The sequence below is a fragment of the Haplochromis burtoni genome, unplaced genomic scaffold (assembly GCF_018398535.1).
Source record: "Haplochromis burtoni strain Fernald_Lab_line unplaced genomic scaffold, NCSU_Asbu1 Contig_191, whole genome shotgun sequence".
Taxonomy (NCBI): domain Eukaryota; kingdom Metazoa; phylum Chordata; class Actinopteri; order Cichliformes; family Cichlidae; genus Haplochromis; species Haplochromis burtoni.
This window is the reverse complement of record NW_024582552.1, coordinates 701,835-720,237: the sequence shown is the minus strand read 5'-3', so window position 1 is coordinate 720,237 and position 18,403 is coordinate 701,835. Positions and strand designations below refer to the sequence as shown.

Genomic DNA, 18,403 nt, shown 5'->3' with positions numbered 1-18,403 from the left:
AGACTTGGTTTTAGCAAGCTAAAGTAGCTAATAGTAGCTAAAACAGTCAAGTCTGTTAAGTTTAGAAAATTTTGTGTTTGCTCCCTAGTTTGAATTCTCAGTTTGATTTTTTCCTAACATAACTGCAGTCTTTGCATTTGGTTGTAAATGTGTTGTCATATTGGATTTGGCTCCCCATTCATATGCTATGGTTAAGCTGCTAATGATTAGTTTATCATTAACCATCATTCACAGGTAAAATTAAAACATATATGAATGTCAAGTATGGGGTGATGCTAAGAGTAGACAATTTTAAGAATAGAGTAAAGGTGAAGCTTCAGTAATCAGTAATTATTCAGATTATGTAATTCCGAATTATACAGGGTGCCACGCCTGTCAGCTAAGAACAGGAAAGTGAAGCTACAATTCACTCTGGTTCACCAAAATTGGTCAATAAAAGGTTGGAAAAACATTGCCCGGTCTGATGAATCTTGATTTCCGCTGTAACATTTGGATGCAGTGATGGATCCTGACCTGTATAAATACATCATGGTTGTGGTGGTGTGTAATAGTGTGGGGGATATTTTCTTGGCACACTGTGGGTCCCTTAGAACCAACTGAGCATTGTTTAAATGCCACAGCATACCTGAGTATTGTTGCTGATCATGTCCACCCCTTTATCAGCACAATGTACTCCTCTTTCAAAGGGTATACTGATTCTAGCAGGATAACACACCATGTCTCAACACTCAAATCATCTCAATCTGTTTTCCTGAGCGCGACAAAGAAGTCACTGTAGTCACATGGCCTCCGCAGCCTTAATTCAATACAGCATCTTTGGAATGTGGTGGAACGAGAGATTGGCATCATGTAGATACAGCCAACAAATCTGTAGCAACCATGTGATGCTATCATGTCAATCTGGAGCAAAATCTCTGAGGAATGTTTCCAGCAACTTATTGAAACTATGCCACAAAGAATTAAGGCAGCTCTGAAGTCAAAAGAGGGTCCAATAGAGTAGTAGCAAAGTGTAACTAATGATGTAACTAACCCCAGAGCTACAGGTCGGCTGAACACAGCTTGTCCACAAAGAAAACAAACCTACCTGAGGTGTCAGTAAAAATCTGCAGATTGTTGTATTTTGGTGTTTTTTTAATCCATTTATTTTTTATGATATGCTTCCTACAGTACCACAGCAGATCTTGGGGTTTATTCACCTGCCAACAAAACACTTGCTAACAGAGTAATAAAACATGAAGCAGTTGTGAGCAACACTCAGGATGATCCTGGATCATTTATGGGGGAATCAAGCTTAGCTTTTTTCTAATAAATTTCGACTCAACAGGTAGATTCTACATCAGGTGTTTTACTCTTTGACATTTCACTTTTGCGGTAAAAGCTCCAAATGGTTATCAAAATGGTTTAAAAGTTAAATATTATTGTACAAATATGAAGATTACCCCTGAAAACGTTGGGACAGCAGATTTGGAGTCACTGCTAATTATATAAAATGTCAAACTAACAAAAATCATTTTATAACATAGACGTGAGCACAACAGATTTCACAGCACAGCATGTTAAGCCTCACCTGGGGACTTGACTGGGGACTGCGTGGTGGAGAAGTGGGCAGGTCGCCTTGCTACATAACAGAAAAAAATACAATGCAGAGCATTCAGCTTAATGTAACATCTCTCAACACAGCACACAAACTGCTCAGAAACTATGGCCAGTTTACATTTAAGCTGCTAAATAATCATTGCCTAACCTGTTACAGTCTTATGTTGGCTTTAGTCGAATGGGATTTCTTTTTTTTTTTTTACGTGTGAAATATTTTCATACATACTATATGCTGCAATAACTTGCAAGAACTGACTTTGCCTGGATGGCAGACGTATGAGGTGGGAATCACCACACATTTTTATAGACTATTATTTTTAAAATGATTGTGCAACACGTGCCTCCTACCTGCACCGGGGGACTTGCTGCGCCGTGAAACTCCAGGGCTTTTAGCCGTCCGGTTTGGAGTAGCAGAGCGGCTGTATGACGACTTTAGCACTCTGCATTCTGGGAAAACAACGCAGTTAAAGTCACCACAGCATTCATACCACTAATGATACTCCCTGGAGTCTGTGAAGCAGGACAGAACTTGTTTGTTCATGAAAAACTGCACAGGTTTACAGATTTGTGCATATCAGTACCTGCTACACACCAGCCTTTCATAACTGACTGCAGTAATAGATAATCATTTTGTACACTCTATTTCTATTGCAGTCCAACACATACATTCAAATCATCCAGAGTGCAGTGTGACCCATAATGTATATCAGCAGATGCAGAACCTGGAGGAATAAAGCAGTTCTAGCCATGAAATAAAATATTAAACAAAATCTTTTTACAGGACCAACAAATATAGTTTCCAAACTGATTTGTGCTTCATGACTTAAAAGCTAACCTGCTTACATCTGATTACCCACTTTCCTCTCCTCAGTCACAGGGTGTGTCCTGGACCTATCTTCTGTACTCTCAGCAGAGTGCAGTGTGCCTTTTTATGTACCTTCAAAGACCTAATTCTTACAAGTGGAGCACAGCAGTCTAAGTGGGACAAAAGCTCTGAACTATAACTGCATACAGGCAAACCACCATCAGTTAACGTGTAGTGTGTCAGGATATGCCTCCCTGTTGTTAAGCCAACCTGACCAAACAACACAAATATCAAACAGGATGTCAGTATTTTGGACTGCAACTAAATTAAACTTCCTCTTCTTCCCATGAGGTTGTTCAGTCTTGGCTGAAGTTATGTGCAGCTATGACAGTGAATGCATGAGCTGATTATACAGGTCATATCCTCTAAAGCTTTCTGCATAATAAAATACAGAAATATGCAAGACGTGCCTAACTTATGTACAACACATACAGTACAGAACATTAAAGTGGGACTTTTACAAACACATGGACTGGACATGCCATTCAAAAATTAAAATAAAATAAAATAAAAAACAAGAATGCAACCTTCTTCCCTTTTTGACAAAAAGGATGTGTGTTTAAAATATGCAACACCATTTTCAATTTATTGAAAACCCAGTTTGACAAAAGCTGGGAGGCTGTATAACATGTAAATTTAAAAAAAAAAAACAGAACGTGATGATTTGTAAATCTCTGAACTCCATATTTTATTCACAACAGAACATAGAAAGCATACCAAATATTTAAACTAAGACATTTTACATTTTCATGAAAAAATGCTCCGGATGCTGGAGAAGTAAAAAGTGAAAGAGCAGCCAAAGCTTATTTAAAATGGACTTGGACAAAGTGGTAAACTTTTCAGCAGTTCAATGAATTGAAATGTAAAATTCTTTTTGAAAACATGGATGTTGCATCCTCTGGCTTAAAGGCGAACGAAATCATCGAGCTTGTTATCAGGACTCCGTTCAAAAACCTGACTGCTGGTCTATGGAATTAGTATCTTAAACATGTTAAAAGTCATATACAGTTTTTAGATGAACAAACACTCCCATCCAGATGATGCCTTTTTCAGGGACCTTGCATATTTAAGCAAGATAATTCTAAAACGAATGCTAATTTATTACAACAGCATAGCTTCATAGTAGAAGAGTCCGGGTGCTGAATCGGCCTCCTGCAGTCCAGATCTTTCCCCAGTTGAAAACATTTGACATTACATTTCTTAAAATGATACATTTTCTCATTTGATATGTTTTCCATGTTCAAAATTCCAATCAACAAGAAATCACATATGGCATTGCACGGGAAAACACACAGCATATCTTGATGTCAACTTTTCAAAAGGAAGGAGCGTTTCATGCAGCTGCAGGAGAACAAATAATGGGTTAAGAATGTCATGCACACACATGACACACACATATATACAGACATATGTTTGGTTAGTGTTAGTCAGGCCTACCAGTTGTAAAGGCTGTGGAAGCCTTACCACTGTGATCCAGCACAAAGTCATCTTGGGCATAGCGAAACTTCTCTGGTCCGCACGCTATGAAGACATCATCATCTCCGAAGAAGTCCTGCAGGCAAGTAATCTGGAGACAAAACAGTAAATATTAAGGAGTGATGAAAAATGCGGATATCACATTTTTCAGATCTAAATCTTCATTGAAGTATTGATTTCCACACCATTTAATCTGCTTTAGCCTGCGCCACTGCAAACCACTATGCAACCCACATTTTCACACTATGCCCGAGTATTAAATACCTTTTCTGTTCTGTATGGATCTTGCTGCCACTTTCCAGATATACACAACTACAGGCCAATTATAAATAGCAGATGGAAATAACAGCGCTCTTTTGAATGCCGTGACCCTGACTGAACAATGTTTGTGTCTTGCATCAACTGAACTCATTCAAATCTAGAAGAAGTTAAGAACTGTTATGAGTAATGATTTATTACATTTATTACAGTAAAAGATACAAGATGCCTTTTAAGACAAGCTGGATTTCCCAATTCATCCTGCCAAATGTGCCATTTCCAGAAACTTCATTAGCTCTAAGTTTAGTAGTAATTGTATTTAGTAATTTAGTAGTAAACCAGAACAGGTTTTAGCTACACGTTTAACTGCAGTGCTTTTAGATCTACACACTGTGCAATCAGCTAAATAAAACAGGCCAACAAGCACGACAAGGTCAGAACCTCTCCTGACACCCAGAATACTGCAGAGTTAATGCAGAGTCTTGAGAGGGAAGCAGTACAGTTCGAGGTTGTGCCGCAGGGTAATTTCTCTTCCTTCTTCTATTCTGTCTCACACCGTGGTCGTCATTTTCTCTGCAGCTCAGAGCACTTTTTGTTTTACACCCACCACCACCCACCCCTGGAGACGGAAACAGAAGCTACTTTTAAGCTACACTGAGTCGTGCCCATACACACACATACACACACACACACACACACAATCCCTCTGTTGCTGTAGGTGGACAAGTAGGAAGATAAAGGAGCAAAATATCCCTTCATTATCCCTCCCACCACTGCATGCATGTGTGCCCACTCGCTGGCAGTCATGTGAGTTGTGTCCACACACACACAGACACACACTTTTGCAAATAAGAGGTGGGGTACTGCATGGCTAAAGACTGTGGGCAGATGGATCCTCTAGAGGAGATTAGGGGTTGACACAGCGGGGAAAGTGTATTTGTGTGTGTGATGGCCGACAGAGGAACAGGTGGTGCAGAAAAGCAGAATGGCCACTGAAGAGGGTTAAAAAAATTTTTTAAAAAAAGGAGAGATTGGAAGCTGACATAAAATAAGTTAGAAGTGGAGGAGGAGTAAAAACTTACAATGATGAAAAGTATAGTGTTTGACATAAATTCATAAACTCAGTTACTCGTGTATTAGCAATAAGTGAGACACACAACGTTTCTGCAATCAGACAGTCTGAGTTCAGAATGAAAAATTCAGTATCTGTGACTTCCTTATAGCGAATGCAATTTCTTTTCAACTTTTATGACAACCAACGACCTCTTTTACTGGCAAAACTGAGGAGCAGTGCTGCTGTGGGGAAAATGTTTGCAGAATTCGTGTCCATGCTTAACTGTGGCAGATTACTGAAGATTTGACATAGCTGAAGTGAATGTCATTCTGTAGACAGGCTCTCACTCAGGAATTTGGCAGCTGATCCTCACACTGTACAGTGTAAGCACAGGTGTTAACACCCGCCCCAGGGAGCGTCCGATGCGTGTCAAAAATGGACTGTGGTGGACTAGGAACTCTCACGCTTCTGCTGCATGAGGATATTGGGTAACGTTTCCACTTGACCTCTGACCTTGATCCTCATGGCCTGCTGTTTCCTTCGGTGTACAGACATCATGAGTGATGACACTTTGCTGCATTTTTGCTGTGTCATTTGTTTAAGGACAACGTGAGACAGCAAAGCACAGACTGCTGAGGTGAGCAGCGAGCACCGTCCTCTGGCAGGGGAGCCACAAACTGGGATGACATCAGCAGCGAGAGGGCTTTAGTGACCGCTTATAACAACAGTTTGTCATTTTGTGAAACGCTGTGGTGGAGACTCAGTTCATGTGAATTTTCTCACCATACTCAAACCTGTTGCACAGTCCAGTAAACTCTAATCACAGGCTATTCAGCTTAAAATGACCTTGACAGAATTGTTCTACCTCACTAATTCACGTGTTATATCATAAGCAAACAAGATACACATGTCAGTGCCCTTGGAAGCTTGTGATATTATTTAAATATTGTCTTAGAGTTTAACTTTTAAACTGAGTAATGAGAGTGGCTGGAGTGATATTTATTAAACATCTTGCATCAAGCTAATATAATAAAAAACAAGGCTAGCTTTTGTACCATGTTATAATAAAATTGTGATTTTCATTTACTATGTAGTAGTACAGCTGTGTGACTGCAGCACTTCGGATGTAAAATAGCTGCCTCGCTCCGTGTTGGCAGCTCACTGAGACTGGCGGTTCTACTTGGTGGACAGGAGCTAACCATCTCCTGGCTGCAGCTACAAACACACGAGGTACAGATAAATGTTCTCATTTAAATGTCATGCATGCAAATAATAAGCACATTTCACAATATAGAACTACAGCCTCACATTACATGATGCCTCTTTTTCACTTGTGCAAAGAGAGTGGATGATAAATTACATCACAATAACCTAAAAATTTCAATCTAAAATTGAAATCTGTGCCTTAATGCCCCAAGACCTACTTGTCCCATGTGCCCTCTGAGGCAGTGGGCTTATTTATGAAGAAGGCAGACTGGAATATTATACATCACTGTTGAAAAGGCTCGTGGCTGCACACTCATTTGCTTTCACCCCTACGCACACCTCTCTCTGCAAGGCTAGCACTGCTGGGGCCTATGATAAAGTACTTTTCAGCTGCTCTGTGACGCCCGGGGGGAATGCAAGGGAATTGAGACAAATTGTGGCTGTATGGATACATTTTAAACAGGCATAAAAAAAAAAAGAAGAGGTCAAGTGGTTAAGAACTTAAGTTAAAGAGCAACGGAGGTTGTGTTCTGTGTTTGTATTGATTTTCTTTTTTAAATTGAAAGCAGTTTAGAAATGTATTATTTATTTGCAATTTATTAAAAAGTGACTGACTTTATATGAAATAAAAGACCATGAAAAGTCAATTAAAGAACAGTTTATTTAATATTTTGGATTTTCTTTTTTCAAGACAGGGGGAACAAGTGACAGTGCATCGTTATATGATGTGAGTCAGAAACTACACAACGCCAACCTATAATATCACTTAGTGTATTATAAATCAGACCATAATTTATAAAATGAAGTCATATTAGATCAGATTAGGAATGTTTACTAACTGAAAACTGCGTTAATTTTCCTCACAGACTTCAAAATAACTTCTTTTTTTTTTCAACCAGTTTAAGTTTAAGGCAGTCCTGCGTTGACTTTACTTTCACACCATCATCTTTCTTCAGCACAGTGATTGAATTACAGGCTTTTAGATTTATATCAAGGTTTTACAAAAGTATTCTAGGACTTACAGGTATTTTTTATACATTGCCTCCCATTACCAGTTGTTCATAAGTAACTGGACAATTCACTGAAAAACTGTTCCCTTGTAATGTGCCATGATAAACTAAGCAGATGAAAGACCTGAAGTTGACTCGAAGTGCTGAACGTCAATCTGGTGGTTTTTAATGGAACTCTCACTATGAGGTCCAAAGAGACGTCACTGCGAGTAAAGGAGGCCATCATTAGGCTGAAAAACCAAAATCAACCAATCAGAGAGATAGCAAAAACTTTAGGAAGTGGTCAAATCTACAATCTAAAACATGCTTAAAAAGAAGCCATGCACTGGCGAATTCAGAGACCTGGAAGATCCCAGAAGACGGCTAAAGTGGATGATTGCAGAATTATTTCCTTGGTTAACAAAAATTCCTTCGCAAAGTTAAATTCCTTCGCTAAGTCAATGCTCTTGAGGGGATATCACTTTCAAAGCCTACAATCAAGAAACGCCTTCATGAATGGAAATAAAGAGGGTTTACTGCAAGGTTGTTAAGGCCAGATTAGCATTCGTCCAAAAACATTTAAAAAGCCCAGCACAGTTCTGGAAAAGGTGAAACCAAGATTAACTTTTACCAGCATGATGGGAAGGAAAAGTATGGAGAGGGAGAGAAACAGCTCATGACCTGAAACATATCACATCATCTGTGAAAAATGGCAGAGGCAATGTTACGGCACGTATAACTGCCAGTGGAACCAGGGCACTAGATTTAGATAGAAGTACCAGGATGAACTGTGACGTGCACAAGGCCATACTCTCTGCTCAGATTCAGCCAAACACTGCAAAACTGATCTGACAGTGCAAATGGATGATAACCCAAAGCATACTGCAAAAGCAACCTAAGAGCTTCTTAAGGCAAAGAAATGTGATATTCTTCAATGGTAAAGCCATTCACCTGATCTCAACCCAACATAGCATGCATGAAGACAAAACTGAACGCACAAAGACTCACAAAGACACAAGAACTGAAGGTGGCGGCAGTAAACGCCTAGAAGAGCATCTCAAAGCAGGAAACAGTGTTTGGTCATGTCCAGATTTGGGGGAGTGGTCCGAGTGGTCCTAATTTCTGAACAGTTAATGCAATACATTTAATAAACTCCTTAAATTTAATTCAACCTGCACATTGACTGCATATTGACTCATTGTTTTTAAAGTCCTCTGTGGTGGTGTACAAATGTAAAATTACAGGACATCTCCACAGTTTAACAGAAGGGACCACTAGAAGCAAAAGTAACACAAAATTGCTTAAACTAAAGTCAACCAGCAGCTTGCTTCAGTGATGCAGAGGCTGATATGAGGATGTGCGTATGCTGTAACATCACAGCGGGATGTCATTACCAAAGCACACTTCTAAGAAGACCCAGGTGTTATAAATCATATGAAAGAACTGCACAGAGTGGCCTGAAGATGAGACAGAAAAGCAGGCAATTTACTGACAACAGTAAAAAAAACAGTCATACTAATCCAATCAGCTGCTCCCTCCTCTGCCTGAGTCTCCTGCAGTGCCTGATGTCAGCATTACTTATCTGTTGAATTTTTTAAGTTTCTTATAAATGAAATTTCTCACTGAAATGTAAAAGTGCTAAATATTAAAGCTTAAATACATTTCATATCACATTATAAAGCAGGACTCACAAGCTGAGCATGTTTACACATGGGATTCTTTCCTTAAACACAAGGAAAACGTTGGAATCATGAAATGGAGAGCATAAACGTCAGACTACATCGACCATGTTTGCCTTTGCTCCTGTCAGCCACTGCCAGGATAAACAGCCAATGGCCGTCTACTGCCAGCACTGTCCTGTAGGGCCTGTCTTGGCCAATCAGTGAAGTGAACTGTTTGCAGGGTTCGGTATTGGCTGGGTGACATGACTTGAGGGTAAACCAAGTTTACCCTCCAAGATGGGACACTCCCCCTCCTCCCAAATGTCTGACCTTCTCTTACCCTCACCATCAGTCTGTCCTCCGTCCTGTCTGCTGTATTTTCTGCCCGGGTAAGCTCGGCAACAGCACAAATACGTGCCAAGGGCTTAACATGTGTGGATAATTCAAATACAATAACAAGCGAACAGTCTTGATTTTCAAGGCATTCAAAAGGGTTTTAAAGCAAGGAGGGAGAATTGTCTTCTCTTGTTTTTACAGAACAAAAACAACTGAAATAGAAAATCAGCAATGAACAAAACACACACGCAAAAAAAGCATAAAAAGGGAAAACGACAGCTAGAATTACTCCGTCCGTATATGTAAACCTCATTTACCCACAGACCTTGCTTAAATTCTCACTTAGAGTGTTACTTACTTAAGAATTTGCTGATAAGTAGATGCCCATTAAGTTTGTCAGGGGGATGTCTGAGCTAAAGCCAGCCTGGTTATTAACACTGAACTCTCAGACAGAGGCAGCTCCCTGAGACAGTTTAATTCCTCTGGATTAGAGCAGTGAATCTCAGACACGTGTAACAGGCAGCACAAGCAGCGTGGAAATGAGCGATGAGAAATCTAAGCCCATCATTAACTCACGCCAAAAGTGATACAGCTGGGTGACAAATGAAAGTTAAAAGAAAGAGATGAAAAAACAAACCAAACCAAAGTGAAGTATTAAGGAGTTGGGCCACTACATGCTGCCAGAACAGCTTTAATGCATTTAAATCACACAGAATGCATTTGTATTGATTTGCAATGATCAAAAAGAACAAGTAGATCAAAACCACTGGCAGCAAAATTTCATCTATTCATCTGACCCTGTTAATATTTACATAGGCATGTACTAGCATAATAAATATACAGGCAGAAAGAAAGTGTGTGGGAGTTGTGCTTAATTGTTTTTATGAAGTCTTTTTCGCTCATTCAGGTGTGCAGAGATTTCACACTTAAAGACAAAAGCAGCACAGTACCCACTGAAGTCATTTGTAGAGCAGATCAGAGGAACTCCAGCAGCCTGCAACATTTCGCCCTATCACACATTACCCAGCTGTCTGGCTTACCGTCTTCCTCTCTTCCAAGAGATATTTGCACAAAGAGACTCATAATCACATAACTTCAGGCTGTCTAAAAGTACCTTAGTGCTCCACTCTCTATATGCAAAAAGAGCTGTGCAAGTAAAATGGAAACATTGTACAAACATCCAAATACAAAGGTTCAAAGGAGCCCCTCCTGATTACCCTTCAGAATTGCTGAGGGGCTAAGAGATGCTGGTTGCCAGTTAACATATCCTGAGTTTTAATAAATCAGTAAGAGTGCTACATTTAGACCGGCCCAAAATATTAACAAGTCCAAAAGCTCCAAGCGCTCTTAAGCCAGTGAAAGAAAAGACTTGAACATCAAGAACAAGCACAGACTTCCGTCGCCTGGTTGACTTGGACAACTGATCTGTCCTCAGCTAAACTCAGCTAAAACTTGCTGTGACTCTCCTTGCGTGATTAAACTCGAGCAGACAAACAGTGTGAGCTGTGATTTGTGATGATGCCTAACCATATCATGATGTCAGCTCCTGCTGGGGGAGCGAACGGCCCGCTGCAAAGAATGGACGAGGGCCAGGCTTCACAAATAAAACAAAAACAAGCAGTTGAAATCGCACAACACACAATGGATGCACTCCCCCTCTATGGCCTCCACACGCTTTGCACAGCTGACAGCCCGCCCGCCACCCCCACCCAGCACCCCGGCTCTCTGTCGTCTGGCAGCCTTTTGTCTTCCCGCTTGTTCAGTCGGTCCTCGTGAAACATAGAACAGGTACTCTGGTGTCATAACTGCAGTGACCGTGCTACAAGTTGTCACGAAAGCTGGGAACAAAGATTGATTCCAAGTATCCAAACTATTGTTAAGTTATTGCCAAAGCTTCGTGCTTGTCTATCAGTGCCAGCTTTGTTTACTCAAAGTCAAGTCAAATCTACTCGCAAACAGGAAAGCCGATACAATTCTTGGCACATGAATCCCCAAATGAAAAACTGGAGCACATTTTAATGAATCCTCATCTTAGTGTGGTTTACACCAAAAATGCACGGCCACTAAAGACGCACACGGAGAAACTAAACACATTCAAACAGCTAAGACATCGTCAATTAGAAGACAACACAAGTGCAGCATAACAAAATGCACAGAAAAACCACTGAAATGCTGTTTTATTAAGAAGCTGCCTGCTTTCAGTGTGCCAATAATCTATAGTCTGTACTCTGTGGGGGGAAACTGCTTTAAATTCCACTTTGAAAAAGCAAACTGAACAAGTATCCCTCTTCCACAATGAAAGGACTGCAATCCACTAAACTGACACAAAAAAAAAATCTGATTTACTAGCAATATAGTTTGAATAGCCTGATTTTCTAGTAAGGATTTGGCAAATAAAAGGATAATTCAAATAATAACATATTGTCGAGCCTAGCAGAGAGCACTCCTGGTTGGATGGTGTCAGTGCACTGGCGTCAGATGGTGCTGTATGCTAATGACAGTACAGAACAATGGGTGGGCATGCAAATTTCATGGCTGTTGACCCAAATGACGGTGTTTAATCCAGACTGTGTGCTGACAACAGCTCAAGCCTGACAACCAGATGAAACCCTTGTGTGGCCTTGCCTCTAGCTAGTCAGAGATGGAGGCAGTCTTATTAATCTCTCTCTAACCGCAGCTTAGTTTCACCGTCTTGCCAGGAGAATGTGCAAACAACAAGATATCAGCACCTTCAATGTGACAACAGGGTGAGAAGAATTCGGACAGCTTAATGAATGCAAACCCTTTAACTGCTGGCACAAGATAGTAGTGCCGCACGGCAAGACCTGGGCTGCTGGGATAATGGGGACAGGAGGCCATCATCATTAAGACCATGTCATTGGAGATGATGCCAAAGTGCATCAGCGTCACAGTAACCACATATATGTATATGCACCAAAAACACAGCAGTGCATGAATGCACTCTTTCTATATGTGGCACAAACAGAGCAACTACTTGGAAAGTTGTGAGCAATTTTCGCAAAGGAAGAACTCTTAACTCAATATTGACGACAACCCTGACATTTTTATGCAGTGCGCTGCAGTTGAGAAACTATATTTCTTTTTATGTCCAAAACAGCTGGTTACCAGAAACCCGATCTTTGTTGTCAAAGCTCTGGAAAGATATAAAGGGGGAAATGAACCTGAAAGGAAAAGTACATTTTCATTGCTGCCTTCAAGATATCAGTAGAGTCTGCCTGTTGGGAAAAAGTAATCATCATAGTATTTGTCCCCTATTCACCGCCTCTTACTTTATTAATTTTATTTCCCCCAGTTTTTTTTTTTTTTGCCTTTGCTTCCTAATGTACTGAACTGCATTTACTAATAATTGCTCCTGGGTGTAGAAATTAAGTTGCACTGGCATGAATTGAATGCACAGCTGCAGCAATAACGCTGGATTAGTTTACTTTTTTTATTACAGTAATTTGTGTCTCCTCTTGCATAGCTCTATTTTCCCCCCATACACTTTGCACCTTTGTAGATTTATGAATTACAAATTAATAATTGTGCACCGTTCGTGTCTGTTTACTGACAAAAATACACCGATTTGTGTTTTGTTGACATAAACAGGGAAATATCCTTTCAAATGTTAAATACAGAAACAGATGTTGGAATGAAGTTTTTCTGTATACTCCCTTCTCATAGGGCATCATCGGTTATTTAAAAAAAAAAAAGAAAAAGTGCAGGAGGGATAAAAAAACAAAACTGTTGTGCATGATTTGTTTTAGTCTGCTGGGAGACGTCCCAGACTGTGAGCCTGCTGCTCTTGCACAGCATCACATCAAATTCTTTGTGCCCTGATAAACTGCAGCGGAGTTGAAGGCCTACAAGTGACCTTCAGTTGTTGTCATGCACACTGCTGTAAAAATGCTGGAGCCCTAATGCACTTAACAGTTAAGGAAGCCAGTTTTTACCCATCAATTTATAGAATTTCTGCTTCGTGGTTGCTCTTATAGATTTTTAAGACTATCAGCCATCTTCTGCATCTTTAGATTATTATGGATGGATTCGGGATCCTCTGTATCCCATTAGTTAGTGCAAACATGTAAAGAAAATAAGACTGTCCAGTTACTAGTGCTCCCATTTCCCCCCCCGCTCCTCAGGTTACTGTGTGTACTGACTGACAGGAGCTTTAAAGATTTTAGAGAGACGAGCATTTGAGTAGTCTAAAGGTCAGGTTCTGTTTTCAGTCTCTCAATAGTGAGCAGACAAACCGTTATCCTACAAACATCATTAAAAGAAGTATTAAAGGCAAATGCATTTTAGGATTTCTATCATGTGCACGGGCAGAGAATTATGGAAAAGGGAAATATATACATATATATCATTACAGAACACAGATTCCAGTTATCTTTCCACTGATTGAAATCACATCATTGACTCCAGGTACAAAACAAAAAGTCCTTTTTGTTAGTTGACAAACCTGCTCATCGTCTATATCCCAGACAGACCTCACAGGTCATCAGGTTCAAATCTTTTAACTGTTAACCCAGAATCAGATCCAAGTGGTCTTTGTGGTCTGGAACAAGCTGCCCGCTGATCTGAGATCAACTGCGTGTGTATTCAAAATCAGACTCAGAACCTCTTTAGTCACCCAGGCTTGCACTCATTAGGCACTGCTGATCTGATTTTGTCTTCTTTGTTAAGCACCGTGAGCCAACATGCAATGAAATGTGCTATATAAATAAAATTGCTATTTTTATTACTGTTCATTAAAATTTCATACATATTGCTTTCAGTAAGACCAAGAGCACAACGGCTATTTCAATGATATACACTCACTGATCACTTTATTAGGTACACTTTGCTGGTACCATGTTAAGAAGCATCAGACCAATTCTGCAGGTTTATCAGCTGGACATCCATAATGTGAGTCTCCTGTTCAACCACAACCCAAATGTGCGTTATTGGATTGAAATACGATGACTGCGGAGGCCATTTGAGTACAGTGACCTCACTGTCATGTTCAATAAACACGTTTGAGATGATTTGACCTTTGTGACATGGTGCGTTATCCTGCTGGAAGCAGCCATGTGGCCATAAAGGGATGGACATGGTCAGCAACAACACTCAGGTAGGCTGTGGTGTTTAAATAACGCTCGGCTGGTATTAAGGGGCTCAAGGTTTTGGTTAACCTGTGCGAACTGTAGCCTCAATTTCCCTTTCTTAGCTGACAAGAATGGCACCTAGTGTGGTCTTCTGCTGCCATCGCCCATCTGCTTAGCCATTTAGAGATACAGCTTGAACATTATAGTTTGGATATAACAGAATGAATTTTGCGTGGTCAAGAAAATCTCAGAATATGTTGAACAAATTTAAGAACTAAGACCTTTTAAAAATAGATGGTCGTGACTTCACACTTCTCTGTTTTTAAAAAATCTAATCTGGCACCGAATCTGCCCTGAAACTTTGCAAATGACAGAGAAAATGTAATCGATTGTTCGCTCACAACAAAAAAAGATTTTTTCCCCCTGTGGAAAAATTGGATTTCTCACCTATTGATCACTAATGCTTTAATAGCTGTACCACACCCTGGCAGCCTTTCCTCACTTATCATGTGTCAGGGTCACAAAGGGTTCAAGGCTACATCGGGGAAAGGCAGGGAAACTCTGGACTGGACCTAGATTTTCAAAATCACAATAGCGCCGATAACATCAGACAGCATTCTGTGCTCCAACACTATCTCAGCATAATGAGCCCTTTTTCTTACCGTACCTTTCTGAGCTCTTTCTCAGCAACAGACTGAAGTTACCTTAATAGTTTCTGCCTGTAAGCATAACTCTGTACAACAAGAGGTCTGTATTAGTTTTTGGCAATGCTAATATTTACACTTACTTCATCCCATGATTGGCTCTCTGTGTGTAGCTCATAAAGGTGACCGGCTCTCTGTGTGCAGGTCAGCTGTGTCTGCTGCCTGCGATCAGGTCAGGTCACGTTTGCCTTTCGATTCAGTCGTCTTCTTCTCTGCCTTTACCGTTAAATTACAAAGAAACTAGCAACCAGCGTCACATGAGACAGCAGAGTGCCTATTAATTAAATCATTCCTGTTGGCTCCCAGCATAGTGTTTGTCCTTAGTCCTGATATGAAAACTTTGGGGTTTGGAGTAATTTGGCTACTACTGCTATTTAAAAACTCTGTCTGCAGGATATGTAGCAGAGTATGCATCCCAGTTGAGCAGATGGTGTGGAGCTGAGTGGCATCTTTGCAGTAAGCTGCTGCCGAATTTGTTAAAACATGGCAGGAAAGTTAAAGATCTGTGTGCCTGAGATGACCACGTCTCAGTCCTTTCTTGCATCGCATAGCTCCAGAGGTAGTAGAGACTGTTGAAAGAAAAGTATTTTGAACAGTCGAAGCCCTGTGCTTCTAATTCTGTTTTTTATTTCAATCTTTGGCTATAATATGAGCAACCATGATTGGCATATATATGCATATAAATAACAAAAAGCACAAAACTTTCACTTTATTTAACCGCTCCATCGTGTTTTCCTTTTTAATACAGCTCACAAAACATGCAATATATACTTCAGGAACATGAAGAATACTGAATCTATCAACGTTTGAGTCCTAAAAATCTGTATCAGCCCAAAGATGTCCAGCATCAGGCTCTAGTTTACAATTCATTCACTTCTCTCATTTTGTCACAGGGACTTTTATTTGTCTTTGCTAGTTCTTCTACAACTCCCTTGAATACGTTCTCTATGATTTACACGCAACAAAAGCAAACTCAGGGACTGCAGGACTGTGCCCAAAATTAATGAATGCATCGATTCGACAGGTTAGACAATTAAAATAGGAAAATCTTATTTTCTGCCTGCCCGGTCAGCTTTGAGATGTAAAACAGGGTTTTCTTTCAAAAGCAGCAGCTGATTCTGTTGGCCCTGATAACCATGATCTACAATTAACATTCAGTCTGAAGAGGAGCTTTGACTCGAGGAGGGAGAGTGGACAGAGACATTTTGTGAAAGGCCCCTTACTCACGAAAAAACATCCGTGAACACAAACGCCCTCAAACACACCTGACAGCTGCACTGTAACCCTTCCTTCCAGCTTGTAGGTCTAATCATTCGGTTGTGGCCAGGGCGGGGGCTCTGTGCGAGTGTGAGTCCATCAGCGGGTGGGAGTCTGCAGACCGGGTGGCTGGTACCCCCGATTTGATTTTGGAGGAGCAGATGGTCGGCTGCTGCTGGAAGGCATTCGGAGTGTTTGCGTGTGTTTATGGGTGTGTGAGTGACTGAGGAAGGAGCCTTAGAAGTGCTTTTTATAGAGGCTATGGGGTTCAGACTAGAAAGATATTCACATGAACTACTAATATACATTCAGTTGCCAGGTTATTAGGCAACCGCATATTATTGTAGGGTTTTTCCCCTTACGATATAAAGCGCCTCGAGGGATTTGATGCTATATAAATAAAACTGAATTAAACTGAACTGAACCTAAAACTTCCACTAAAACGGTGCTGCAGTAAATCCAACTTTTATGGGAGTTCTACTGTTCAGTTTCTGTTTCTGTGTGAGAGCCGTGACCCTTCTACTGTGGATTCACGAGAAGCCTGTATCTTACAATGCTCTTGAATTGGACTGCATTAAAATAATATAACTCTTTAACCCGTCCATCACACTTATGGGACTGGGCATTTTGGAATGCATTTTAGAGTAATCAAATACAACTTCTACTGATGAAGTTTTAGATATGTGGCTTTCAATAGATAGATAGTGTAAAAGAAATGGCCACTGTAAAGTCTCAGATCAAGGACGATTCAAATCTTTAAAGGCTGTGTGGTACACAAACCAGGAGAGATGTAGGCATCATCAGAAAAGCATCATAAAAGCTGTTAACTAAGAAATCACAAGGACCAGGAGAAATACTATGAAAACCCAACTAGCAAGTATTACCAACATGATCTGGGTAATATTCTGGTTAGAGCAATCAACTCACTGCATACAGTCAGTGTGTCAGAAAACTGAACTAAGACCAGCAGTAAAATGAACAGGAATGGAAAAACCTTAAAGAGACTAAAGAAACAATGACTTTAAAACAGAATCAAATGCTGCAGCACAAACACATTTCCAGTGTTTCCACTAATAAATGGGACTGAAACACCACATTTTATTAGCTAAATAGCATATTTGCACCTCACAAACTTTGGAGGTTTTAATACTTTGAATTGACCAACATTACTTTTAATAAAGACCTAACTCATCTATATATAGCGCTTGCCAGATGGATGGATTTATACTCCACCAAAGAGCAGAAACCATCTGTTAAAGGAAGCTAAATAAAAAGACTACTGCATCCACAGGCTGGTGCAATGTGATCATTAAGACGCCTGCGGTGAATATCTAAGGAAGCTAAACGACACACTTGTCAACATAAATTGTGTAATGTGTCATCTGTAATGGATAACCTCAAAACACTTACAGAGTACATGTTGTGAGTCACTATTACAAATGATTTATTTATGGTTGAAAAACATAAAAACCTAAAGGGGAAACAAGATTTTTCTAGTCAGTCAGCCAATCGGTGATTTATTAGAATCACTGCCGTGAATGTTGGGCTGCGACTGATCTTCAGTTTGATAAAATAATATATTCGACTGATGTGTCGTTTGCTTTTTTCCCCTCAGGGTGAGAGCAACGCTAAATTATATTGTTATTTTTACTTTTGACCACATGACATATTCAGTGCACTTGTGGGCATGACTAAAATGTCAGGCTTGAAAACACCTTTGAGTAAGTATAGTCTGTGCAAGCTGTGACAGCGCCATCATCATCTCTGTCCACGCAGTAAAGGTTTTGCTGGTACAGACAGTGTTTGCGGGTGCTGTTTTTGATGTTTTCCTTTAGAATAAATATAGATTGGGACATTACGGTTCAGTTTAAAGCACCACTGAACACACGGGCCATTCCCACAACACTGACATCG

At 40.2% G+C, this 18,403-nt stretch overlaps 1 protein-coding gene across 7 annotated transcripts in view; it reads right to left on the bottom strand.

Moving 5' to 3' along the window:
* dclk2a (doublecortin-like kinase 2a) overlaps positions 1–18,403 on the bottom strand; it is a 42,513-nt gene that overhangs the window by 15,881 nt on the left and 8,229 nt on the right. For 6 of the 7 annotated variants that reach the window (XR_001336766.2, XM_014337703.2, XM_005935052.2 and 3 more), the window contains 3 exons: positions 3,899–4,028; positions 1,945–2,043; positions 1,568–1,618 (listed from right to left, as the gene is read on the bottom strand). Coding sequence is in view for 6 of the 7 variants with exons in the window: in XM_014337703.2 (XP_014193189.1) it covers positions 1,568–1,618; positions 1,945–2,043; positions 3,899–4,028 (280 nt within the window). In the remaining variant the exon portion in view is untranslated. The remainder of the gene's footprint in view (positions 1–1,567; positions 1,619–1,944; positions 2,044–3,898; positions 4,029–18,403) is intronic. The other variant, XM_014337704.2, reaches the window with a different exon arrangement.